This window comes from Sander vitreus, chromosome 7 (assembly GCF_031162955.1).
Source record: "Sander vitreus isolate 19-12246 chromosome 7, sanVit1, whole genome shotgun sequence".
In the NCBI taxonomy this organism is placed as follows: domain Eukaryota; kingdom Metazoa; phylum Chordata; class Actinopteri; order Perciformes; family Percidae; genus Sander; species Sander vitreus.
In genome coordinates, this window is record NC_135861.1 from 12,134,360 (window position 1) to 12,160,184 (window position 25,825).

General features: G+C 41.6%; 1 protein-coding gene across 11 annotated transcripts in view; it reads right to left on the bottom strand.

Moving 5' to 3' along the window:
• Positions 1–1,342: 1,342 nt before the first annotated feature.
• The window catches only part of ubr4 (ubiquitin protein ligase E3 component n-recognin 4), a 64,524-nt gene continuing 40,041 nt past the window's right edge, over positions 1,343–25,825 (bottom strand). For 7 of the 11 annotated variants that reach the window (XM_078254636.1, XM_078254645.1, XM_078254637.1 and 4 more), the window contains 48 exons: positions 24,420–24,524; positions 23,811–23,966; positions 23,136–23,304; positions 22,680–22,884; positions 22,493–22,606; positions 22,009–22,242; positions 21,775–21,924; positions 21,445–21,672; positions 21,105–21,183; positions 20,758–20,994; positions 20,425–20,593; positions 19,133–19,277; positions 18,615–18,700; positions 18,423–18,510; positions 16,334–16,527; positions 15,929–16,168; positions 15,682–15,820; positions 15,383–15,508; positions 14,890–15,018; positions 14,451–14,800; positions 13,830–13,920; positions 13,571–13,655; positions 12,468–12,595; positions 12,099–12,228; positions 11,814–11,974; positions 11,484–11,593; positions 10,998–11,139; positions 10,587–10,668; positions 10,199–10,372; positions 8,730–8,851; positions 8,424–8,621; positions 8,181–8,261; positions 7,938–8,025; positions 7,626–7,753; positions 7,066–7,173; positions 6,768–6,884; positions 6,443–6,633; positions 6,032–6,205; positions 5,814–5,913; positions 5,421–5,639; positions 5,135–5,248; positions 4,793–4,935; positions 4,542–4,667; positions 4,223–4,417; positions 3,629–3,853; positions 3,189–3,279; positions 2,641–2,803; positions 1,343–2,400 (listed from right to left, as the gene is read on the bottom strand). In XM_078254636.1, the coding sequence (XP_078110762.1) occupies positions 2,336–2,400; positions 2,641–2,803; positions 3,189–3,279; positions 3,629–3,853; positions 4,223–4,417; positions 4,542–4,667; positions 4,793–4,935; positions 5,135–5,248; positions 5,421–5,639; positions 5,814–5,913; positions 6,032–6,205; positions 6,443–6,633; positions 6,768–6,884; positions 7,066–7,173; positions 7,626–7,753; positions 7,938–8,025; positions 8,181–8,261; positions 8,424–8,621; positions 8,730–8,851; positions 10,199–10,372; positions 10,587–10,668; positions 10,998–11,139; positions 11,484–11,593; positions 11,814–11,974; positions 12,099–12,228; positions 12,468–12,595; positions 13,571–13,655; positions 13,830–13,920; positions 14,451–14,800; positions 14,890–15,018; positions 15,383–15,508; positions 15,682–15,820; positions 15,929–16,168; positions 16,334–16,527; positions 18,423–18,510; positions 18,615–18,700; positions 19,133–19,277; positions 20,425–20,593; positions 20,758–20,994; positions 21,105–21,183; positions 21,445–21,672; positions 21,775–21,924; positions 22,009–22,242; positions 22,493–22,606; positions 22,680–22,884; positions 23,136–23,304; positions 23,811–23,966; positions 24,420–24,524 (7,094 nt within the window). In that variant the 3' untranslated portion in view covers positions 1,343–2,335. The remainder of the gene's footprint in view (positions 2,401–2,640; positions 2,804–3,188; positions 3,280–3,628; positions 3,854–4,222; positions 4,418–4,541; positions 4,668–4,792; positions 4,936–5,134; positions 5,249–5,420; positions 5,640–5,813; positions 5,914–6,031; positions 6,206–6,442; positions 6,634–6,767; positions 6,885–7,065; positions 7,174–7,625; positions 7,754–7,937; positions 8,026–8,180; positions 8,262–8,423; positions 8,622–8,729; positions 8,852–10,198; positions 10,373–10,586; positions 10,669–10,997; positions 11,140–11,483; positions 11,594–11,813; positions 11,975–12,098; positions 12,229–12,467; positions 12,596–13,570; positions 13,656–13,829; positions 13,921–14,450; positions 14,801–14,889; positions 15,019–15,382; positions 15,509–15,681; positions 15,821–15,928; positions 16,169–16,333; positions 16,528–18,422; positions 18,511–18,614; positions 18,701–19,132; positions 19,278–20,424; positions 20,594–20,757; positions 20,995–21,104; positions 21,184–21,444; positions 21,673–21,774; positions 21,925–22,008; positions 22,243–22,492; positions 22,607–22,679; positions 22,885–23,135; positions 23,305–23,810; positions 23,967–24,419; positions 24,525–25,825) is intronic. The other 4 variants (XM_078254644.1, XM_078254646.1, XM_078254638.1 and 1 more) reach the window with 3 other exon arrangements.

The window sequence follows — 25,825 nt, forward strand, 5'->3', positions numbered from 1 at the left end:
GGCTACACCAAATCCTCCAGAGACGCCATGCGGCTGTTCCCCTCACCTGCTGAGGACGTGACACCGCTGTGCTGCCAGTAAGAGGTGGACACACATAAAGAGGACATGAGATGGGATGTGTGGGACTGTGTCTACAAGCTTCATAGTACTGAACATTGTTAAGAAGCTCCAAATAGAAAACATTCTTTAGATGAAAAAGGACTTTAATTCTTGTGTTCTCTTGGGTGTTTTTACTTCAGTTTGTGGAAAATGTGGAAAAGATGGGAGATTTATACCATATACCCTGTGATCTTAATGATTCAGAAATTGGCCTTAAAATGTGCATTTTATGCCTCAAGCCTTAGTACTCATTGAAACGGGTCACCTGAAGACCATGTTGTTGAGGTTGTTAAACTAAAGCTATATTCCTTTGTATAAAAGGGGAAATGTGTATGCCAATGCATACTTTGTTTTGTAAATGTTTTTGCATTGTGTTGAGTGGTTATTTTTAGTTAAGTATAAAATGTCACCGAGTGTGCACGTTCATATGCAAGTTGAGAATAAAGTGATATTGTTTTCCTCACATTGTTTGATTCAAAAATGATTTCCTATTAAAAATGATTATATTGAATAGCCATTTTAAAATGTAAACTTAATGCGTTGTTTGACTATTATTGGAGTGCATTTGATTCACATGGAGTAGGAAATAGGGGGGTTACAATTTCCATATCTCACATTATCACTGTCTTAATGAATATCGCCCTCTGGTGGCCTTTTATAGTTTGCCTTCATGTAGTCTCTAGTAGACCCAACACCAGCCTGATTGCCTCTCAGATAGTGGAAAAAGTACAATAATATGCAAGGATATTATGAGGGCCAGTCTGTTATTGGTACATATAAAATAAAAACAATTCAGTAACAGTGTGTGGACATGTTAAAAAGTCAGTGAAAAAGGCCTTTGCCGAGTTGAAAACAAATATGCTGTCTGTAGAGCAGCAAATTTGTGTAAACAGCAGCTGGGACAGAAGAGGTTACCCTGGATCTGATTTGGAATTATTACAGCTTTATTAATCATATGCTAAATTCAAAAAGCAGACATTCAGCAACAGTTTAACATTGTAGCAGCGGGAATAGGCAAACTAACAAACTGGGTGTACTTCACACCATGCATTTAGCTTGAGGACAAGGACGGCAAAGTAACGGTCTGCATGTTGAAAATCAATCGCTGAAGATAAAACTCAGCGGCACTTTGCTTTCCAGAAATCTATTCTGGGGATTGACACAGAAGTGTTGCCCCGAGAAATAAAGAAACTGCTGGGGAAGAAATTAAACATAACAAAATAAATAGTCAAAGAAAAAAGTGTTAAAGGATATAATGTAGGTCTGTTTTATTATTAATTTAGACATGTCTGATATTTCATTGCAACAAATGGAATCTTTCACAAGTCCAAAGTTCACTTTGTCACAAAGGCATAGCTTTATGGAAAAAAATAAAAAACTATTCGTTCTTTTCCCCCCCATTTTGCTTTTGAGGTTGATAAAAGAAACCTTACACATACTAAAGAAAAAAAAACATTTTTTTCTGTCCATCACTCAATTTCCAGTTCGAACCTACATGAAGACCCAACAGCAAGAGCCCCGGAGAAAAGGACAGGTCAGCAACCACGTGACGGTGAGACCTAATGCCATTTTAAAACATCTGACCAAAAACAAACTTCAACCAAACAAACAAAAAAGGGAAAACAAGATAAAATCAAATAGCACTCTTAACACGCAGTGGGTCAAATCCCCAAACATTTTTTGTTACCTTAACATTGCACCCCAGTATTAGGGGAGGAGGGGGAGGGGTTTGAAAGCCGAAAAAGTTTTCAACCTAAAACAGAATTCACGAGTTACTCCCATCAACCGAACAACTATCGTTTATTTTTTAAACATTAAATTCTCTCAGCTCGCCATTCTGGCAGTAATACACAAAATGTCAGAGTCCCAGATCTCTTGTCTCAAGCTTGGCGAGAAACTCAGTCATCAACTGTAGACTGAATCAGAGGGGCAAAGCGTAAATTCTATTTTAGTGTTCCCCTTTACCCTTTAACGCCATTGTGTTTTTGTGTTAAACATTACAGAGATGTTGCCATAGGTGGATGATTTTTAGACAACAGATAGTTTCTGCTTCTAGTTAATTTGAAGAGGTCATATGGGGGAGGGAAGTGAGTAAGAGGCATGGTGTATAATCTGTGTGTGTACTCGGCATGTGTCAGTGTGTAAAAAGAGAAAATCTGTTTTTTCAGTTGGTAGGTGTCCCAACTTTATTTGCAGGGCTGTTGTGTGTTGGAGGGGTGTGGGTTGAGGTTGACCATTAGGGCAAAGAGTTCAACAAATCCTGCAGGAAGAGGTCTGGGTCTGCAATTTCAGCAAGGAGACCTGGAAGAAAAACATGAAGTCAAGCTTCTTAATAACATTCACGTCACAGCTGAGAACATATACGTCACAAATGAAAGGAAGTAAAGCTGCATCAGAGACCATTCCAGTTCAGCCAGTTGGCTCGTTGCAGATTTGTCCCTTCTCCCAAATTAATTCAGATTTTCGAGTATAATCTTTCTATCATTTGAATTTTGATAATTGGGCAGCTATAAAGTTAATCAGGTGTGTATGTATACTGACCTACAACATCACAGAATTCTGACAAGGACTCGGCGGGCATGAGTTCATCCTGGAAGGCCCTGAGCACGCGCTCTGAGGACTCGTAGATGGGCATGTCGTTGTGACGGACATATTCTGCCAGCGAGAAGGACCAGCCCCCCTCTGTGTTGCTGGTGGGTACTTTCTGTACGGCCAAAGAGATGAAAAAGAGAAGTTGGGGGGGGGGAAGCAGTGAGTTTAGTCACTGTAGTTTTAGTGTGGAAATACATGTTTTATCATACATGATGTCAGTACTACTAATGTCAAAGAAAAGAGGTCTCAAACTTCACTTGACTATATTAAAAGGAGGTTTCTGTTGGCCGTGTCAACCTTCAGCTCTGTTTTATGCTGTCACTGTTCATTACGCCTTTCTTTAGGCGTTAACTTTGATTTATTTTTAAACACAAACTTTTACAAAGATATGACCAACACTGATCAGGGCCCAATCGATCAACGCATGCCAACAACAAACAACATACATAGTAGAATATCATCTGAATGATGTTTGTGGCATCACCATGCACATTTACCCTGAACATGTCGTAGACGAGATCCACCAGGCCCCAGAAGAGAAGAGGCGAGCGATAGACTGCATATTCCTTTGGTACTTTATCTGTGAGTCTGATAATAAAAAGAGATGATGAATGTAGGAACGTTTTTCAAGATATATTGTATTTTTTGTTTGATATGATAATCCAAAATACAGTACACAGCATCCAGTATGGTTTTCTTAACTCCGATGTGCTTCACACAACACTGGTATATCAGAAATGCTTGAAACAGGCTTCATTATTGCCGTTGGCGGCCATCCTTAAACCCCATGGGAGCAAAATGATCATTTCATGCTTCCCAAATCGCAACTTGATCCAAAGTGAAGGGATTTAGCTAATATGGACAAAAATGCTGCATCAACCATGCGTCAGTTTTAAAATAAAGAGGGAAAAAAAAAAAAAAAAAAGGGGTGTCATACTTGTTGGTGCAGACTGCCGAGACCTTGCGGGCGTGTGCGTTGACCAGGAGTCTTCGTAGGAAGTATAAACGTGAACTCCTCCAGCGTTCAGGCGGCAAGATGTGCATGGCCAAGATGGTGAAATAGTGCGGCCCTTCAACCTCGTATGAGCTCTCCACCCATTTCTCACATGGCTGCTCCTGGAAACTCTGCAGGTTCTTCTCCTCCCGGGACGTAGCCCTTGTACTGCAGTGACAGAGTTTCCAAAGCAAAGTGAGACGAGGGAAATACATGAACTATACCAGCTGAATGTTGGGTTTGTGTCATCTAGCATCTGGGCATTGGTACAGATTGAATGTGTGACGAGTAATTTCTGTGGTCAGATACTGTACATTTTTTTTTTTAAGATGAATTTTTTGGGCTTTTTCCCTTTATTTGAAAGTGGATAGAAATGAAAGTGGGAGAGAGATGGGGGATGACACGCAGCAAAAGGCAGCAGGTCGGATCCGAACCCTGCGCCGCTGCAGGACTCAGCCAACATGGGGCAAACGCTCTTACTGGGTGAGCTAGAGGCCGCCCCGATACTGTACGTTTTTAAATCAAAAAGGTACATACGTGTTGAGGACGTAGAGCACAGTGTGGATAATGTAGGGGATGAGGTGGATGTTGCTCTCTCGCCCTCCTCCGCCTGTGTCCACACTGAATGATTGTTCGGTAGCAAAGCGGAGGAACAGCAGTTTGGTGTCATGGATGTTCAGTTGGTACGTTGGCTCCCGCTGGCCCGTGCACTCCTGCAGATATGTGTTGTGCCTGTGTGCCAGAGAGAAATCCAGTTGGGAATGATTTACTGTGTGCCACACGAAGGAATGTTTTACCGTGTGTGTGTGTGTGTGTGTGTGTGTGTGTGTGTGTGTGTGTGTGTGCATGATTTTACCTGGCTAAGCATGTAGCAAAGGCTGATTCTGGCACATGTGGCCCCCACACAGGAAGCAGCCCATTACACTTGGTGTTGGCGTTCTGGAGAGCAGCACTCTCCCACTCCTCTCGCCCACGAGCCAGCCTGCCCCGGGGAAATGGAAAAATGAAAAAACATCAGATTAGAACAAATGAAAAGTGAGTTTACAGCAGAACATTTGTACAGTGGACTCTAAACATCAGCAGGTACATTATGGTGTTTGTTGCTACCTGACAGCTGCCAGATGGCAGTCATAATGGACTATGTTAAAGTGCGACACAGTGCTGTAGCCCTGCTGCTTCCGAGGCTTGTTTTCAAAATCCTCCAAGGCCACACGCTTCGTGAAAGTGTAAATACCCAGGACTTTGGTTGGCTAGGATAAAAGAGAAAGACCGAAGGGTTAATTCAAAACACCTTGATTCAGTAAACAAGAGATTGCCATGTCCTACTCAGTGAGTCAGAATGCTGTTACATCATTGTATCTGCCTACAACTACTATAAGTGGCAGCTGATACGTAAAATAATTTAATCCAAACTAAAAGAGTGCAATTTTCATAATCCTGGATGTGTACCTGGAACTTGTAACCTTCTCTACAGATACAGCAGGTCAAGCCCGGCTCCTCTATCAGTTCCTCCATTTGCTTTAACAGTGAGGTCTTGGTCACCACCTGACCCTTCTCATTGGTCTGAAAGGCAAACACATAAACCACACATTAAACAAAAATCAACAACACTGGGATGTGTAAATGAAACAAAGTGACAGTGGTAGAGATACACATTATTACCATTTAAACAAAGTAAAGAAAAAGAAAATGGAGGGAAAAAAAAGGGAAGTTAGATACAAGAGGTAAAGTGTACCGTCATGCCCAGTGTTCCCAGGGCCTTCTGTCTCATGGCCATCGCCATCCGTTTCTTTTCAGATCTGGTCTCTCTGCGGGCTGCATCAATCTTCAGGTTGACATCACTGTGCTCCCTCAGCGCCTCCAGAAGGTTTTCAGCCAGCGTGCCGATGCCTTCGTCACTGGATACCTGCTCCAGCTTGTGCAAGTTGGTTATTGAATCTGTGCCTATCAGCACCTGAACAGAAGACAAGATGACATCCAGTCATGTTAGGTAGGTAGGTGTGTTTGTTTACAAAGGTATTGTTGATTCTAAGTTTGCGTGCTGGGTCTAATGGGTTTAAATGGTTTATCCAATTACTCCTCCATACATGGGAACTGTTTACAATGGAACATTCATAATATTTAGTACCTGTGTGGGGGGATGTTGGGTAGCCAAACCACGGAGCAATCTGAGAATGAAGGGTAGAGCTGGTCTGGAGAGGAACTTCTTCCAGACATCAGCATCCAGACTAATGAGAGAGTGCAGAACAAGAAGAGAATGGTTTAAACAATCAAGCACATATATTTAATTACATCAAAAAGTCTTGATAAGACTCTTTGGGCAAATGAAGATGAGGGAAGACCTACTTTTTGGCATTGGGGATATGTTTCTTCATGTAGTCCAGTGCACTCTGTGTGATTCCTTTCTGGAGAATAAGATCTTTCAGCTGATGGCCATTGCTGTTATTTTTGATTCCAGAAGCGATTTTACAGAAGCAATCCAAAAACACTTTGTCATCTGCACTGTGCTCCTCGTCGTACCTTAGAAAACAAAGCCAGGGATCAGTTCTACTTTGTCAAAAACTGTAATACCCAAACACACCTTGTGTGGAGCTGATAGTCTTAATTAGCTTTGTAGCAACTCGTGGCAATGGCTTGAATGTAACGGACGTTCATTAATGTCACAAAGTTACACACTAAAGCTTTAAAGTCCTGAACAGGATTCATTTTAAAAACTCGAAATATGTGTGTATTTTTTAAGTGAAAGCTGATGCCCACTTGTCAAAGCTGCAACATGGTTTGAAGCGTTCCACCAAGATCCTCATCTTCTCCAGTTCACCGAAGGACAGGTACGGGATGATGCGCAGCAGACCCTGCAGCACGCTGGGGTTGGAGCGCACAAACGGGGTGTTGATCTGGTCTAACAACATGACCAGCTGATCTTTGTCTCCTGTCAGCAGCAGGTTACCCTGCAAAAGACAAACCAGTCCCTGTTTGAATCAAACAAGTCACAAGCATAACGTATTTCCTCTCTTTGATATTATTATGGTGTCAAACGTTTTTTTCTTTACTCAAAAAGGGTGAATCTGCTTTAGATGCTCACCTTGTCCTCTGAAATCTCAGCGTTGGCTTCGTCCAGAATGATCTCCATTATGCTCAGAACTTGCTCCGCTATGGAGGCTCCACCACTGTCCTTACTCTCCTGTTCTGCCACTAAAGCCTGAGGGAAAAGGACATTAAAACAGTTCTCTCAAGCACTTATAGTAACTAATAAACTGTATTATGAAAGGCTGGTTAAGATTGCACTACAATTTGAATTTGATTAATTGAACTGTATCTGAATCACCGTCCCGCCCACTAATCAGACTACACAACAGTTACATAGTCACTGAAACACTCACCAGGTTTAGAGTTCCCAGCATGACGTTGAGTGTGTTCATCTCTGGTTTGACCAGCTGCTGCCTGTTGATCTTCACCTTCCCACAATAACTGAACAACTTCAGCAAAACCTGTGAGTGAGACAAATGTATACTTGTCACTCTGCAGCTTTGCTGTTGGTATTCATGACAACTGCACAAGAGATAGCTACAACTGCATATAACACAACACTTTGTGTTATATTTATTCTTTATGATGTCAATACATTTTAAAGGAGAAAGGAATTCTGGATGGATAAACTTTTTTTTTTTTTACAGTAGTTTTATTGTCAGTATTAATAGCCATGCTCTGCTTAGTACAGAGCAAAGGGTTACAATGTTAAAATAACCTGTGTTAGACTGCAGGAGAGAAATGCTGATTGGGCTGAATGATAATTTCAGACTTTCAAATCACATTATTCTGTTGGAATCTGTTACAACTCATTTTATTTTTCATGTAGGCAGACGATTAAATTTCCAAACGTGTTGCAGTATATTTTGAAGGTCAGCGAACAAAGATTACAGTCTTATTGTAAAGGGCTTACAGTGAGCAGATGTCTTCCTTGTTTAAAATCTTTGATTCCAGAAAGCCGGTTGAGCATACACTCCAGTCCGCCACACTGTGCCATGACTCCTGCCATCTTGTACACCTCCTCATCATCCTCCTCCTCATCTGTAATAAGGTCAGGTTAAACTCAATTGTGATGAGACATTGCACATTCATGTTTTCTACTCCTCTTTCAGAAGGGATTGAATACTTGTGAAGGCAAAGAGCAGGTCCTTGAGGCTAACTGCTTACGCATTGGTAAGCATCACTAATATATGTGATATTTAGGACAAAATACTATTACTCTAACCTGTGGTTGAGTCCAGTGACTCTATGAACTCCTCAGTGGCATCTCCCAGCAGACCTCTCATTCGATAGATGATTCTCATTGGCTCACCCTTGGGGGAAAAAGCCAGCAGGCTCCATGACTAATAGTAATTGCATTATTACACTGCTATACTGCTTACTGTAAGCATTTAATGACAATTTGCACAAATCAAAACGCTCTTAAAAAGGGTCAACCATTCACTGTCAAACTCACTAAGACTCTTACCTCATTTGTAGGGCACCAGACCTTCTTATAGACCTCTGCCACTGACAGATCCAGGCTAATGATTTTGTTGTTTACCAGAAGCTGAGGAAAACAGGGTTGCATTAAATAAGTCTCTTGCAACAGCTCAGCTTTTAGAATTCAATGAGAAACTGCTAAGAGTTTAATGCAAGCTAGCACCAAAACAAGAAATTGTGTTTTAAATATGCAGGGAATAGAAAGGGCAGCTTAAAGTATACATTTTACCTCCATGCCACTGTCGTCTTCAAGAAGTGCCACCAGGTCGCAGTCTTGGCAGATTTTGTTCTTGATGTCCCTCATTAGAGGGCCAATGCCGGGCTCGTTGCTGCTGTAGGGGTTTCCTGGCATGCGGCCCTGCAGGAAGTCCTCCTGCTGAGGATCCTTTTCCAGTGTCACAAAGAACTCTGTCACCTCATTCTCCTCCTAAACACAAAGGATGAAAATAAAAGCCCCAGATGAAGACCAATTCAGTAAGCATTTTTCAGTAGGACGTTTCTAATTGAAATGCACCAGAGTAAAAAGGTAACTCACAGGATAGATGATGCTGCACAGTCTCTCAAAAATGAACACAGGTGTCCTGTAGTCGTCCAGGTTGTACCGCTTTGCTGTCTCTATGCACACTGCCATGAATGCTTTGGTTTCAGACTCAGTACCTATGAACAGCACAACAAGATTTATAATGTTAAGGTTTCTTAACACATGAGTTCTTCATCCGTAGGAAACAGTAGAAGATTTATTTGGATATGGAAGCAGTAATTAAAGACCTAACCAAATCTCTTCCTAATTAGGGCCTGAGCACAAACGTGCAAGGAATCTATTGTTTTTGAAAGGATTATATTATTTTTCTGCTGCGCAATCGCATTTTTGAGGAACTTGGGATGCTTGAAATCTCACAATAAAAAGGCACACAAAGTTCTGCAGGCTCCATTGCACTCCCAAACGCCAGGGTTGGGATGAAGTTCCTTTGACGTTCAGGAAATATGGCAGGAACATTGATCTCATCTTTAGGAACATATATACTTTTAAAAAAAATGTTTAAGCCAGACAGTAAGTCACCCAGCTTGGATTTTGTGCATTCATTTTCAATTACGAACACGTTTGAGGACTTTGGGATGCACAAACACTGACAAACCTTTGCACCAATGTTCAAACTAGTAAGTATATTGATCGATATCGCAATTGGGCTTGGACACGGCACGTCAGATCTAGCGGCCCCCCAATTACTTTTAGCATTTGAACACTTTTGATGGCCCTCACCTGAGAGTATTGCGAGATTATACAGCGATTCGGTCCATGCCTGTTTAGCGGGCTCCATAGCGACCCCCTAATACATGGAAGGCCCTAATTTTGACAAAGTTGCTCCGATTATCAAGTACATTTTCAATTTTATGCGTTTTTCATGTATTTTATTCAAATATTTCCAAACTCCTTCTAGGGTGTTTATGGGATTCATTTCAAATTTGTTATAATCCTCCAACTAATGTAACCCAAAATTGCGAAGAAAGACGATTTCACTGGTCATGTGACCACCACACACCATTTTTGGCCCTTTACAGGTAAGGAACTTTTTAAAACAACAGCTCCTTCTCAAATTAGGTCAGCATGTCAAGACTTTCACAATGCCAAACTGCAAAGCTTTAGTGTTTATACATGGACCGAGGAAGTGTTGGAAAATGTGCAATACATCATTTCCAGTGCCATGCAATCTACCCAGCAAATAATGTTTAACTCTTGTGCGCAGGGTCGGATGGTTAGAAAATCTACTGCTGCATAAACCGGCGTCCCGCTAGTACTCCTGACGTGCCGGGAGGGGTGAGGGCCCGTTCATCGCTGCTTGCAGCTTTAATTGTGATTGGACTTTTAATCTTTTATGTTAATATAGACACAAAAAATTGCTAGAAACACACAACAAAATGCAGCAGTGGAACCACAACAATTAATTAATTAAACACGGTTAGATAATCATGTCTGTTGTTTTTTTTGTTTGAGTCAGGGCAGACCTGTTGTCATGTCCTCCAGCATCTCGAGCAGCATGTCCTGAGTCTCATCGATGAGCTTAGTGCGCTGCACCACCAGTTTCCTCAGACACAGGTAGCCGTTGAGCACCGTGCCGACCAGCCTACTTTTGAAATGCCGCTTAATGGACTCCACCTCGACGAAAGAAGAAAGCAATCCTGCAGTGGCACCGAAAACATTCATATCATTAAAATATTCAAGAAAAGGCATGGGAACAACATTTATCTGTGGTAATAAAAAAATAAAAATAAAAAATAAAAAAAACATCTGTATCATTTATTCTGAAATGGTGCTAAAAGTCTCATTGAAACCCTACAGTACCTTGTCATGTCTAATTTCATGGTCAGAAAAACAGGACCAAAACTAACGTACCAGTCAAGCTCTTGAGGGCATAGCCTTGCTGTAAGTCTGTGCTCAGTGTCGCCTCCTCCAGAGACAGCAGGTTGGCGATTTCCTGAACAAGCAATTAAACAGAGAAAGATCCAGTTACATTTGCTATATTGACATCAAGTATGATATAAACATATGGATACCTCTACTGCCATATTTAACAGCATGAGTACCACCTTTTTTGAAATATGATGCAAAGTACAAAAAGCACAATGTTATGTTCATGAAATTAAAGCTCAGATTTTCATTAATTTACACAATTTACTGCACCTAAATATTGTAATCAAGAAAGCCAGTGGCACGTACAGATATTCTATGAAAAACAGTGAGTTTATCTACATATACTAAATAGTACTATATATTCTATAAATATTATATTATTTTAACCATTACCTTGGTGATCAGGTTACCGATGTAGGGCAGGACTCCACGGGCTGCCAAGTAAACCTTCCAGTGTGTTGGCTTGATCAACTTCTGGTACAGACCCAGGTACTCCACCGCACACTCTCCAGCTACACTCAACTCATCCAGATAGCTGACAGACACACAGTAAGAGTCATTTTACACCAAGTCAGGTCTACAGTTGGGCTCTAAGCGCTCAAACCTACTTTGAGTCTCCACACTACATTTACTTTTCTTGATATTAGTTGATTATTTTTAACAGTTTTCATACGTCGGCTGCATTACAATTTTTGGAACAATATTTTTCTGTTATTGGTAACATATTCACTAAGGTAACAAAGAGTACATGCACTAACATACTGTATATTATTTTAGTAATGAGGAAATCTTTGTGATCTAATGACAGTTTATGAAAATCTAAATACCACATAATGTGACGTTTGTTTGACTTGCAGATTTTCTGTTTGAGGCTCATACCTGGTGAGCAGGTCCAGGACTTGTTGCTTGCGGCTGGGGATTGTGGTAAGGGCTTCCACAATAGTGCAAGCTGCCTGTCTGGCTGCCTGAGTGGCAGGTGTAAAAAGGACCTGCATCAAAAATAACTTTTGTCAACAATTTTAATTGAACAAGTTGCTTTAACAAGTTTGTTAAATAACAAGCCATATGACAGTATTATCATTTCAAAATGATTATTATTTGATTTCTAACAAAATATATGCACTTCTGACACTAACAACAAACAGAACATGTATAATACAACAAAACTGTATTCATGAAAAAAAATAAATAAATAAAAAAAAACTGTACCTGTCGCAGCCAGTTGTTGTGGCTCAGTTTGAGCAGGCGAGGGAAGAGGCCTTCACCTTTTTTGGACCTCATGAACTGCTTCCACTTCCAAACATACTTCTCCAACAGGTACTGCCTTCGCAACTCAGTCTTCCCCTGAGGCTTTGACACAGTTTCCTGGCCTGTGGTTATCAAGATAAACTCAACAGTGAAAACCTTATCGTGGGTTTTTATTATTTCACTGAAAAACAATAAGAACCATCTTGCTACACTGATATAATGCATATTTGTTCAGACAGTACTTACATCTTGCTGGGAGACACTTTTTCCAGGCCTCATAAGATGCTTTGGGGTCCTTCTTGAGCCAGAGTTGGGCCTGGGCATGGATTTCATTACTGTAGGGCCTGACTGTGGTTAGGGACTCAATAGCAGCATCCTATAACCGGAGGCAAACATATACTGTTGCGTAAGGGAACATGATTCAACCAAGTAGAAAATGGCAGACACTGCATATGCAATTCTTACATTTCCCAAGCTGGTGTTTTTGAAATTAAATATAGAACGTATAATTAGTCAGTGGTTCTAGATTACAGCTTGCACCATTGCCACTTACAACTCTCTAAAGGGCAAAGGAAAACCATGAAAGCAGTAGCTGAATGGTTATGGCATATTTACCTTGTTCTTCTTGCTCGTGGGAGCAGGGGGCTTGATCAACTTTTGCAGGATTCTCAGGCACATGAGAGTAATGTTCTCCACCACTACAGGCGTCTTTATATTCACCGACATGAGGAACAGACTGAGGGCTACAAGGACAAAAATTACAATGCTATCAGACAAAGACCTAAAATGCAACGTCATAACGACGTCTGTGTGATAGCTAAATGAAAACATGACACTGTCAAATCTTAAGGGGTAGATCCAAGTGTTAATTCAAGCCACAACAGTAGTATTAGGGCAGAGTATAGAATACACTTGGTCGGTGACTCGTCATAGCTGGGGGCGTGGATTGGCGCGGAGTCGCCATGGGGGAAAACAATCCTTGCCCCCTGACCGGATAATATAGCGTTAATCCAGTATGGTCTACTCAAAAGCACTTTTGTCGCTTGACAGAGCAAGATGCATAAAAACTAAAACTGAGCCGTATTGGGTCGGATTGTCCCTACAGTATAAGTGACTGGACAAACGACCCAACGGAATGGCCAGAGTTGTCGTTGGAGGGTTACTGAAAAGCCCCATCAGACCTGAGCTTAATTTTTTAAAACTGCAGCAAGACAACACGGGCACCGTCTGTCTATTTGGCAGTATATAAAACTTAAGATCAGGATTTTTAAAAAGTAATTTAAGGCACACAATGCCACACGGCATTGTACCAAGCAAAAAACAATCATAAATATGAGAAAGAGTAAAGATCAACCGCTAACAAGGTCGACCCTTATTAATTTGAATAGTTTGTTTTCCCTCAATGCATAAACAGAAATGACGTTTTAGTGGGCGTTCCCAGTAATGCCGACCAGGTCTATGGTAGATTGATGTATAGTACGTATTGTGATGCATCATATTGTTTATTAACTGGACCAATATCGTTCACAGAAGAACACAGAATTGCAACAATACACAAAAAGGGTCTGAAGACCAAAGTCAGGAATCTGAAAAAGTAAATCAGACTAATGCATAAGCTATTCCCCATTAAACTAATCCCCACATGCTGACAGATCTAAAAAATAAATAAAAATACACCTACAGCCTTTGAATTGATCAGGTTAGGAAATTAGGCTTACCACAACGCAACCGTAACTCCCAGCATCCTCCCTCTTTTGAAATGGAGTCTGTCAGCAGCAGCATTTCATACTGCAGATTACTGACCTATTAACAACAAAGACATAACCTTCATTAAAAAAATCTGCTAAATCCAGGAGATTTGTTGTTTTAAACAAAAATGTAATTTTCCAACAAAAAACATTTATTTCAACAACAGAATCTCAATGTTTGTTTTACTTCATTCCTTCAGCTTCTAGTAGGACATGTAATAGGACATACCAGGTCAGGATTGGCCCAGTGGCCTTTGAGGGCAGCAGACACCTTGGCAATAATGAGGTCATTCATCTGTTGGGTGGCCTCTGGATGATCTCTAAAGCAGGATAATACGAAAGGAAACAAGAGACAGAATGATATTTAATCATCACTGCAATACACTGTATATATGCACAGTTAAATGTGTATATATGAAAAGATAAATCTAGATGTACAATATATGCTGTCATTCCAACACCTTATCAAGCATTAGTGCCTGGGGGTTATGCATATGACCAATGTTCCCTGAGGGAGGAAAATGAGGTACAACATAGGTATAGGAAGCCCCGCCTTCCCTTTAGGCTATAAAGACCCTGCACGGTCTCTCCACCTCAATCTAAACTGCACCTACTGACGTGGAAGGCAGTTAGGGGGTTGACTTGTTTCCCTCCCTCAGGGAACCCTTTTGGTCAGTACCCTCTGTACAACATTATTATGGGGATATATCAATTTTTGGTGAGCGTGTGTGGCCCCAGTGGAATTGAATGCCCATAATTCTGACCGTGTTGAGTGCCACGCTTTACCCACTAAATTTATGTTATGGAAATCTATCAATTTTTTTTTTAACAAGATGGGGGAGGGACATACCTGGTGAGGAGACAGACCAATTGGCGCACCTCCTCCCTCATGGCTGCTGTACCTCGCCGCAAGTTATACTCAAACAGTTCACGGATGAGACCCTGGAGGACCAGGATCTGCCGGAGGGCTGGGTTTGTGGCCAGTGCGCGAAGCAGTGTGATGCAGTGACCCGTGACAGCTGAGGCACAGCCATAGCACTTGTTTGAGGAGGTGTGGCCGCAGCCCAGCACAGAGAGGGCACGGTACTGACTGGCGGTGATGGTGGGCTGGTGGCTGCTGCTGCTGCGGGATGACTTGGTGGCAGCCTCTCTCTGCTGTAGATCATACTCCAGAAGCTCTTTACGAGATGCAAGCACTTTCTGTAAACAAAGAGAGAGGCCAGAGTTATATGTGAGCAGGGAAAACACTAATGCAGTTTCTAGGGAAATTAACTCAGTTCCTCTCTAACCTGTATAATCTTGGAAAGTTCATCAAATGACGTCTTGCAATCTCCGCTGTACTCTTGAGCCAGCTGCTGAATGTATCTGTTCACATTAGCAGAGGAGGTACCAAGTCCTGCACCTGCTCCAGTGTCATCCTGAGTGCAACAGAGGAAAAGAAAAAATATCATGAGATAAAACTGTAGAAATAACACTTTAAACGTTGGCAGTTCTGCTAGAGAGGGATTTATGAAAAGGACATGATGTATTACTGCCATGCCAATACTGTTAGTTAACTGCAATCAAGTATTTCAGAGAGTCACATATGCTGAAAATAGATTTTGGAAAGACCAAATCAATATAATCCAGATCCAAATAATAAAAAACTGTGCTTTGCATACATTTCAATTAATAGCAAATGTGTTCAAAGTGGCCTCCTTCACATTAATCATGCCTTAATTTCTTATCCAACATTAGTATTAGACAAAAAAAAGAACTGTTAAGGCCCATTTTGTGACTGACCTGTGGTTTCTCTGGTGCTGCCTCATTGACTTTAGACAGGAGGCTCTCCAACTGGGGCCGGTGGCCCATCAGCTGATGGTAAACCCGGTCAGCTTTGTCCAGCAGGGTATTGATGTTGGTCACAGCCTGCAGGAAAATAATACATTCAATATTAAGAGATGCGGCATGAAGAAGTGAAGCAGATTTGCCTAACTCAGAAAAACATGTGGACAAAACTTATGATTTGCCATGCAAGCTAATTATTTGAAATGGCAAGCCCCTTTTTGTCTCCTTTCCTTTTCACACGAGTGCCTGCTTACCTTTTTCCTGTCTTCTTCATTCTCAATGGGATCCACAGCACAGCAAGGTTTAGCATATAGCATGAAGTCAAATCTGGCATATTTGCAGAAACCACAGGCATTGCACAGGAAGGGGTCTTTTTCATCGTAGTTGATAGACCTAATAGACAACCACCACAAATTTAAAATACAATTAACTTAAACGTCTCCAAACATTTCCACACATTCCCCAACCTTTTCAGACCTGCAGAGGAAACCTGCTGCTCACCTGCACTTGTGGCACTGATACACGTTCTCACCGCAGTTGCCACACACCCCAGGGTTGGCTGGCACAGAGGCACTGCAGCGTGGACACTGGAGGGTTTCGGTGGAGGCCTGGTAGTTCTCATAAAAATCTGAGAACTCGATCATCAGGTTGGATGCGACAATGGGTAAAGGAAGGTCAATCTTCACCTCCGTTTGTCCTGGGGTCAGCTGAACTTTCTTGGCTTTGTGCCAACGAGCGGGCCTTAAAACAGACAGAAAGACAGAACTTTTACTTTATATGGTCAAGTGAAAGAGTGAAATTGTGGCAAGTGGCCACTATGTAATCTTTGTATCTTAAAAGTTCATTTATAAATAACTTATGAAGACATAATTAGTGAAAAGTAAGGAACTCTTTGTTAAAACGTACTTGTTCTTCAGTTCCACGATAGCCTGTACAGTCCTGTTGTTGTAGTAAAGGTTGATGGTGCGGACCATTTTGGTGCGTTTGAGGTCACCGATCTTAACGGTGACTTTGCTGATGGTGTGGCTGCCAATAAGCTTGACAACCTGCTGTGTGGTGGTGTAGCGGGTGTCCACTTTTATAGATGACAGTTTTATATTCTGCAGGACAAACAGAGGACACATAAGACGATGTTTAAAACAATAATAGACGGTTAATGCCAGTAGGGTCTTACAAAGACACTATGGCTAGTGTTCTTGTGACTTGTCCTTTTTCTGTCTGCATATTCGTAGTTTTGCCATGGTTTGTTTATAAATAACAATAGTATATATACAGGTGAGCATCCTAAGCCTGTCGCAGCTTGTATTAGCCACAGTTGTATGTTACACCATAGTTTAACTAACCTTAACCAATGCAAAAGCCGTACAAACTTACAAGTGTGTAAAAACTTACACTAGAATTCTATTAGCTAAATGTCTGGTCTACTTAAAGAACTTTTCCCTCTTCGGTCCCCCTACAGGTTGGAAGCGGAATTGTCCATTACATTGTGCAAGTTTGCCAGATCGGGTAGAGGATCTTTTCACCCTTTGCAAACGTCACACGACCACGTGATGGCGCCATGACGGACGGCGGAGCACAGGCTAAACAGTAGTAGACGAGTGGAAAATTTCATAGTTTCAATCAGTTTGAAATACATAACACTTAATAAACTGTATTTCTGGCTTCATATGGCTTCTTCTATTGAACAACAAGTTGTTGTGCCGTTATCGTTCGAGGTAGGGCATCTGGTAGGTGCTCACATAGAGCAGTATTTTGAGAAGTTGAAGATAGCAGGATTGGATACCGACCCTTAATTCATTCTCCCTCCGTTTTCACGGACCTTATTAAATCACCGAGTCTGCCACCGATCTGTACCACTTTGTGGTAAACGGGGTATCCCCATATACTGGTGCTGATCTCAAAGCTTTTAAAAGTCTGGATGCTTACCAGTTCTTTGTAGCTGGCTGGGTTACAGGTACGCGATGCTACGCTAACGGCGGGGAGGAGGTACCTCATAATGGCAAAGATAAGACATCTAGGATTTATTTTGTATTAACATCTATTCTTTACTTAAGATTTATATAACACGTAGCCCATGTTTTTAGAGGACATGGTCGGTCGTGGCTACCCACATACCGTTGTTCACTGGGTGTGCCAATGCAACTACCTAGCTAATGGATGCCTGAACACATCCCAGCTCTGGGAAGTACAGTCATTAATTATCTATCACACGTTAATCCATGCAGTAAATCACGGAGTGTATATGATCAGTAGTAACCACACATAATTGTAACATCTAGCCATCTTCTTATCTGTGATTATATTCGCTGTGTAGCCTATGTTTAGATTTGACCGGTGGATATTACGACGCGATGGGCAGCAGCTAGCGAGCAGTCCAAAGCTAGCTGCAGCTAGCTCGTCAGCTAGCTGGGGTAGGAGCTCCGCAGACCCGCATTTAACTCGTTTTTGAAGCTAGTTTCAGTGCCATGTCATCTTTAATTTAACCGATATTTTTTGTATGTGTTAAGTTAAATGATCAAGGGAACGGATTTCTTTTTTGGCTATGTAGCTAGGTCAGTGAATAACCAATGTTAGCTAGTTATGTGGGTCATCATCGGGTTGGACCTGTTAGCAGGACAGCTGGTTAGCACGGCAGCTAGCTGGTTGAGGATAATTTTATTTATCACTCATTTAAAACAGAAAGGCAATACATACACATGCTTGTGTTGGCGAGGATTACTCTGCAGATTGCGAATGTGAGACCACAAACAAAAACGTACAAGTTTAGCTTGCTGTCCATCTACAGCATAGCTCTTCCGCCGTCCGTCATGGCGTTCATAATTCGTGCGAGTGGAGCGTGACGTGTAAAGGGTCAATAGGTCGAATGAACTGGACAATGTAATGTAATGGACAATTCCGCTTCCAACCTGTAGGGGGACTGAAGCAGGAAAAGTTCTTTAGTGTTGCTTTAATGGCTAGAGATTGTGTCCATTTAGTGAAGTTGTGTTGCACATACTGAAAAGGGTACTTCTGGATTGTTGCACACCAAGCAGGGGTCACTCTCCAGAAAAAATCCATCAAACTCGACCAATCCAGACAGAGTGCTGCAGGAGGAAACATCAAATCATTACATTTTTATGTTTTTGATATGTCATTACTTGAAATTGCATTATCCTTGTGACAATGTAGCATGTTTGTGTAGACATACGTGTAGATGTTGGAGTTAGGGTGATTTGTCAGGATATGGTTCTGTGCCCTCAGGATTTCCACAGCTTTCTGGGAATACTCCTTTAGCTGTAATAAAATAAAGAAACAATGAACATTATTTTATAGAGACTTTGCAGCAGTATCATTGCCATAGCTATGTTGTGCTGAATGATAAAAAGGCTTAATCATCCAGGATAAGAGCTCTGAGTGATATATTTTGGACACAGTCCAACTAATTTATTAATTGAAAGGTCTGGGCATTCCTGTGTCCAATTATCCCTGTATTTTAAGCAAGACGGCCAAACTACATTAAAGCGCAGCCAAACGATCTATAAGACGAATAGGAAGGGACTACATATCCAAGGAAGGACTTAAATCTCTCTCTCACACACACAGCTCATAAATTACATTCCCAGGCAAAGTACAAACACTAATAAAATATTGTTCCAAAGTCAGATTTTATGACAATTACTATACTAAAACCAGTACAACCATAGCCTGTGAGGCCTTCAAACCAACCTTTTTTTCTGTCTGAGGGGTTTTGAGTGAGAAGTATCCAAGCAGGTCAACAAACTGGGCAGCTTTGCGACCATATGCAGGCAGCTCAGGCCAGATGGCCCAAGTCAGTTCCAGCAGCAGCTCCTGCTGAGATTTACTGGAGTTCCTGGAGAGAGATATACATGTCAAAGATGGCATTTCACCATTTAATAATGTATTAATGATTTAATTTCCACATTCTTTCCATTGTTTGTTCATGGGTGCTGCAACATTATGTTCAATCACATTAGTTTAAAAAGGGGTTGAGGCAGTCTAAATTTAAAAGGAAGCATTTAAAAAGGTAAAATATGTAGTGAGTATCGCTTATAGTTTGTAAACACAGTGTTCAAAGTTGGCCACTCCTTCTCGACTCAACAACCAGAGAGGACGCAGGGGGGGTCAAGCGCGGTAGACAGAGAATGAAGAGAGGTAGCGCTGTGCAAAGCAGGAATAAAACTTGTTGCATGGGGGTTATTTTCTAAAGCACAAATAACTAGAGACGGCCATATACCATTTTTTGCTTCCCGATACCGATTCTGATACCTGAACTTGCGTATCGGCCGATACCGAGTACCAATCCGATACCAGCGTGTCATATATTTTATTATGTTTTAACAACTGTATACTATCCATCCCTTTATGGATGTGATTTCTATCTTTGTTGTCAGCCTGGCTCAGGTTAAACTCTTTGTGAAACATGAACAAACAATGAACGCCACAGAAGTTTCTTTTATTATCCAGTTTGACAGTCAGTTATAACGGAAAAAGAACATAAATAAACTACTTTAACTTAGATTTTCTTTAGGGCTTTATTACGTGGTATCGGATCAGTGAATAAACCTCAATATTTACAGATACCAGCGCTTTAGGCAGTATCGGAGCCGATACCGGTATCCGAACATCTCTACAAATAAACCCACACCTCCGCGGGAAGGTGCCACATTCTCGGATTATGAGCTAATGCAGTTTTTTTGTCTGTTTTTGTGTGTGTGTGTGTGTGTGTGTGTCTCAGTTAGACTTGTGCGTTGATATGAGACGGGAGGGGCAAAGCCACTACGCACTTCTACTGGGTCATAAGTGATGATTGAGAGGTATTACTTATTACTATTACTTATAATAATATATATGTATAATTCTATACATTGTTTTTTGAGGAAAGCACTTCATATTATACCTTTAAAGAGGCTGTCTTGTGTAAACTAGACACGCTTTGGGTTAGAGTTTTGGACTAAACTAACCTGTCTATGTCCCACTGTGTTAGATATCTGTAGTACCTGTAGATATGAAGTGCCAAGCAGTGGGCTTGCCAGCGCACAGCAGATGAGTTTGACTCCAGCAGGAAGCAACGCAAGAACTGGATCAGTGTCTCCTTGTCTGCAAACTTGTTAAGCTGACTGACCAGAGCCATACACAGCTGATCCTCCTGGCTGCCAACTCCATCACCTGTGGTCAGTCCGAAAAGACACAACACAGTCAAGACACTAGCTCCTACTATCCTTTTTTGATAACCATATATCCTGTTCAGGTTCACTGTTAAGCATTCAATGTGTGTCATCGAAACAAGAAGAACTAAAATCAAGTATGAGAAAGTCTGTGTCTTGTCTCACCCTCTTTGTCTTTTTCCCTGTCCTCCTTTTTGCTCTTTTTACTGGAGGACTTGCTCTGAGAGGACTGAGAAGCTCCTGCCTGTCCAGCACTACTCGATCCTCCTCCTGAGAATGATGAAGAGGAGGAGCTGGCCAGCACCTTACTGCCACAAAGGGCACAGGAGAGCAGTTGCAAAAGTACTGGGGAAACACCCTCATCCACTAGGAAGCTGACCTGGAGCAGGAAGTACAACACAGCTGGATAGAGAAGAGAAACAGATAAGAGGGAAAAGAGACACAAACTATGTTAAACCTAATGGCCTTAGATGTTTGTTCCAAGTTCCGAAAGCTGATCTGAACCAACTTACAGTCGTCCTTCATGCAGAACTTCTGCCAGTTGATCGTCCTCTGAGTGGCAATTTCAGCACAAGCTTTTAGATGTTCCATCTGTACCAAGAGAAGCAAGTTACACTTAAGCACAGAAAGTTCAATACTAGTAGCTGGCAGTAGCTTCAGAGCACAAAAACTTAAAAATTGAATATTAACAAAAGTTAAGTAAATGGAGGCTATGGAATATATGCACAGAATATGTTAGCTTACTAAGACAAAAACAATGGAGCATGAAAAAAAACATAATTAATAGCCAATAAAAGCATACAAAAGAAGTTCTGTATGAGTGGTCTTAATGGCTGTTCGGAGGACACTCACTAGATTGATGAGTGTGTCATACTGCAGAGCTGACCCAGACGTGGCTGTGACCACACCAGCCCGGAGGAAGATGCCCTGCTCCTCCAGGAGCTTCTTGATGCTGCGAACATGGGAGTCAAGAGTGTGCAGATCACGCAGCTGACGATATTTTTCCTTTGAGCCGCAGATAAACAGCAACAGCTTTCTGACTTGCCTCCTGACGAATGGTGTCTGTTGAATCATCAGATACTGAAGAGAAATTTGAGACAGAATTAAGGGTTGTATTTATGCCTTTTGTGTGGACAGATGTTGAAAAGGAAAATCACATGAATAATACACTCAATTGCTTACTTCAGACAGATAGTAGAACCAGGAATGGTCAAAGACAGGAGGTGGGATACGTGGGTTGGTGTCAGCAATCTTCTTGATCTGATATGGCAGCCGAAGCACCATTTCAGTCAACAGCTGAGAGTAGGCTTCAAACACATCAGCAGCATGTCCCTAATGGGAGGAGCAACTCAGTAAGTTCACATTATCCTTGTACAATAATCACCTTTTCAAGTTTTAAAAATAAAGATCTGATACCTTGACATATTGGCGCAGGAAGAAAGGGCTCATGTCTGGGGGAGAGGAGGCTGTGTGTGGGCGGAGGAGCTGGCTGGTGGTGGCAGGCTCTTCTTCACCCTGTTGGCTCTTCCAGAACTCCAAGAGCGATTTGAGCACGTGGAGACAGTAGTCAATAGCACCCAGGCTGAGCAAGGCAGTCGCTGTGGCGTTCGAAATAAGCGAGGATGACTGGAAGAGAGAAAGAGGGTGCACCTGCCATGTAGTACAATGTACAAGAAACTTAGTTTCAAGTGCTCATGAAGAAGTAAAAGCTGTCCATGAAGAAATTCAGTCAGATAGAAAACTAGAAAAGTTCACGCAGTATAGTGCAGAATTCCATCAGGTGTGCCTCCCTCTTAACTTACCACCCACCCATTACTGTATTAGACATTTAATATGTTAGACTTCAGTGAAATATGGTGAAATCATTGAGAATTGCCCTAAGAAAAGAAAGAGGATGTACCTCAGAAGAGGATTTGGAGCCAGACTTGGTTCGAGACATGAAGACGCTGAGCAGTCTCATGATGACTAGGTGAACTTCATTGATGGAGCTACGCTCATTCTTCTTGGAAACGTCCTACAGAGGAATAACAAATTAAGTAAAACAATGACACATTAAGCCCGATTCATCACAAGGAATCTGTGGTTACCTTCTTGTACATGCAAAGCTCAGCAATAAGCTGTGCTAGTAGGTCATCCAAGGCACCCTTATCCTTTTCATCCTCGCCATCCAGATCAGAAGTCAACATGAGGATAACCTGCATGTAAGGGATGGCTTGGACTCCACCTACGTTGTGGAGCTGAGAAAGATGCTGAAGCAAGCGCTCCAGTAGCATAAGACGAACCATGTGTAGCCTGACAAGAAACACAAAATAAAAAAATAAAACATTTTACTTCTACAACTGAGAAGACCATTTTGAGCGTAATGTGGTATTTTTTCAATGAAGACAACCTACTGCTCCCCAAAAGCAAATGTATCCCAAATCTCTTTCCTCCCCATGGTCATGGTAGTGGCCGTGGATTCTGGAGAGGTAGGGTCTTAACAGAGCTTAAACTTGAGCCATCCAACTTAATATCAACTTATTCTCGCATTTGGGATGTCTGACCTGTTGCTTGTGTGGATGTCTCCCTCGGTCTCTCCTTCTCCCTCTGAGCCTTCGCCTTCCTGTTGGGCTGTGGTGGTACTGATAGCCCCAGTGCTGGAGCTCACGCTGCCTGGACCCGCAGGGTGGCCTTCCACTGTTGTGTCCCCATATGCACTACTGCGTCCTGACACTGTACACACACATGCATGAACAAATGCAACTAAGCGAACTGGAAACATGGCAATATAAAATATAAAAGTGTTAAGGTTTCATTTTTTAAATGAATAAGTGATATGGGCTTCTTAAAAATGACAGACACCTGAAAAGGACTGAGTGGCATGAAAGGTTATGAAAACCTTAATTTGAGGTTATAACTTTAAACTGAGGTGTGGGGGAAGGGAATGTTGGACAAGGTACCATGAATGATGATCTGTAACTTAAGAAATACTGTAGATTGCCATCATAATTTATCAACAGCTAAAAAAAAAAAAAAAAAGAAAGTGTAGGTTTAGTACTTCTTCAAACACCTGTCTGAAAAGTCTGTAAAAAACGTATACAGTGATATCTGATATGGTTTTTAGATACGATTTATTTTCAGACATACATATATAACATGTTGAATATCAGACTGGCATAAAAAAATAAAAAAAATTAAAAAAAGTGTCTCGCATTTGGTTGTGTTCTGAAATTGCTCACCGCTGTGCTCCCCTGCTACAGAGTCGATTGCAGAGCCTCCACTCTCTGAGCCCACACTGCCGCCATGCTCGGCTGGGGAGGTCCGCAGAGTGGAGCCATCAGTGGCAGCTGTGCTGCCCTCATCATCTGATGCCGGGGCTGAAATCATAGCAATAGCTGAAACAGTAAATACAGGGCAGTCATTGGGCCAGGATACATGATTTTTAGTTTATACTTGTGCACCGACAGTGTAACAAAGCATGCAGTACATTCAAAACACTTACTCACAAACTGTCACTGTTTTTGTTATTTCTTCTGTTGAACCTATTATGGGCATTATTATATATAATTACTACCTACTTGAGCAAAGGTGACAAGACTAAAAAGATGATGAACTCCTTGAATTTTAAAATACTGAACTAAGACCACACGATGTGCCACAGATTAGGTTATAAGCCTCAAGGTGGAATATTATCAGTGGTCACAAACACATACAGATTTTGGCAACTTTAATTCAAAATTGTAGCCAAGAGGAAAAAAGTTGAATGTCTTCTTTTAAATTTCTTAACTATATATATATATATATATATATATATCAATCATACATTATCACATAGGTAGTTTTGTTACCTGATGCGGTGGTGTCTGAAAGGGTGCCAGCATCCAGTGAAGAGGAGCTTGGGGCCTGGCCAGACAGGCCAAGGCTCTGAAGGCCAAGGGCACTACTGCTACTGCCTAAAAATGTTACACATACATAACTCACCTGAAATATTCATCTTCAGAAAAATCTGATAATTTATGTTCATGACAATTCAGGTTAACTAATGTCCAAACTGTGCTTTTATTTAGTTGCAAGAGCATTTCAATGCCTGCAAGTTACAGTGCATGTTACAGCTATAGGAAACTCACAATGATGTGTTCAGCCACACAGGTGTTTTCAGTTATCCTGGCTGATTAGACTCTGTTCAAGTTGAAGGTGGGCCAGAGCTTTGATGGGAACTTATTAGGTCACAAATTCTTTGTACCAATAAGGATGATAAAGGTGTCATTTGTCCCGCCCTAACACGTGCAACAACACTAACAGTTGACTCAGGAAGATGTCAATCACTCAGTCTAACCACACCCACACAGTCCTGGAAAAGATCCAATCAGCCACATTAACTAGAAACACCTGTGTGGGTGTTCAGGGCCTTTAAAGGGGTGATAGAATGCAAAACCGATTTTACCTGGTCATAGTTGAATAACGACAGTTCGGTAGGTAAATAGGACATACATAGAAGCTCAAAATCCCGTTGATACCCCTTTACTATGCAAATCTCACATTTTGAAACTGCCGCTGAAAACGGGCGAATCTCAACAAAGCTAAAAGTTGACTTCAACATCTCAACTCCTGGTCTTTGTCACGCCCCAACATTTGCATAGGCTAGCAGGGACAGTAGCAGCTAACGAAATCCCTAGCTAATGTTCACAAAAATGCATTAAATTGAAATCGGACACCATAGTTAGCTTTATAAGACCTTGGGGTAGATGTTATATAAGTGGCGTGACGAAATTCAAACTGTAAATATACTTTAATTATGCCGAAAGTGAAGCTAACTAGCCGCGATCTGTAAACATAGGATTGGAGGGACAGTCGCAGCTAACGAAACCCCTAATGTTCACAAAAATTCAATAAATTCAAATCGGACACCATTGTTAGCTTTATAAGACCTTGGGGTAGATGTTATGTAAGTGGCGTGACGAAATTCAAACTGTAAATATACGAAAGTTATGCCGAAAGAGTAGCAACAATCTTTTCATAGGATTAAATGGGACACATAGCCTAGCTTGCAGCTCTGGAGCTCCGCGGAGCCCCGAGCCCCGGTCGTCCAGTAACCGAGAAACGGTGACTTTTACTGGGTATGGAGGTTGCCGCTTTCTCGTCAGACTGTGTGGAGCTCCTGAAGTCCAACACGTCTTACTAAATTTGCAATTAGCCATCAATTTTCGAACAACGGCCCATATTTGAGCTTTATATAGTTGATTTCTCGCTTAAA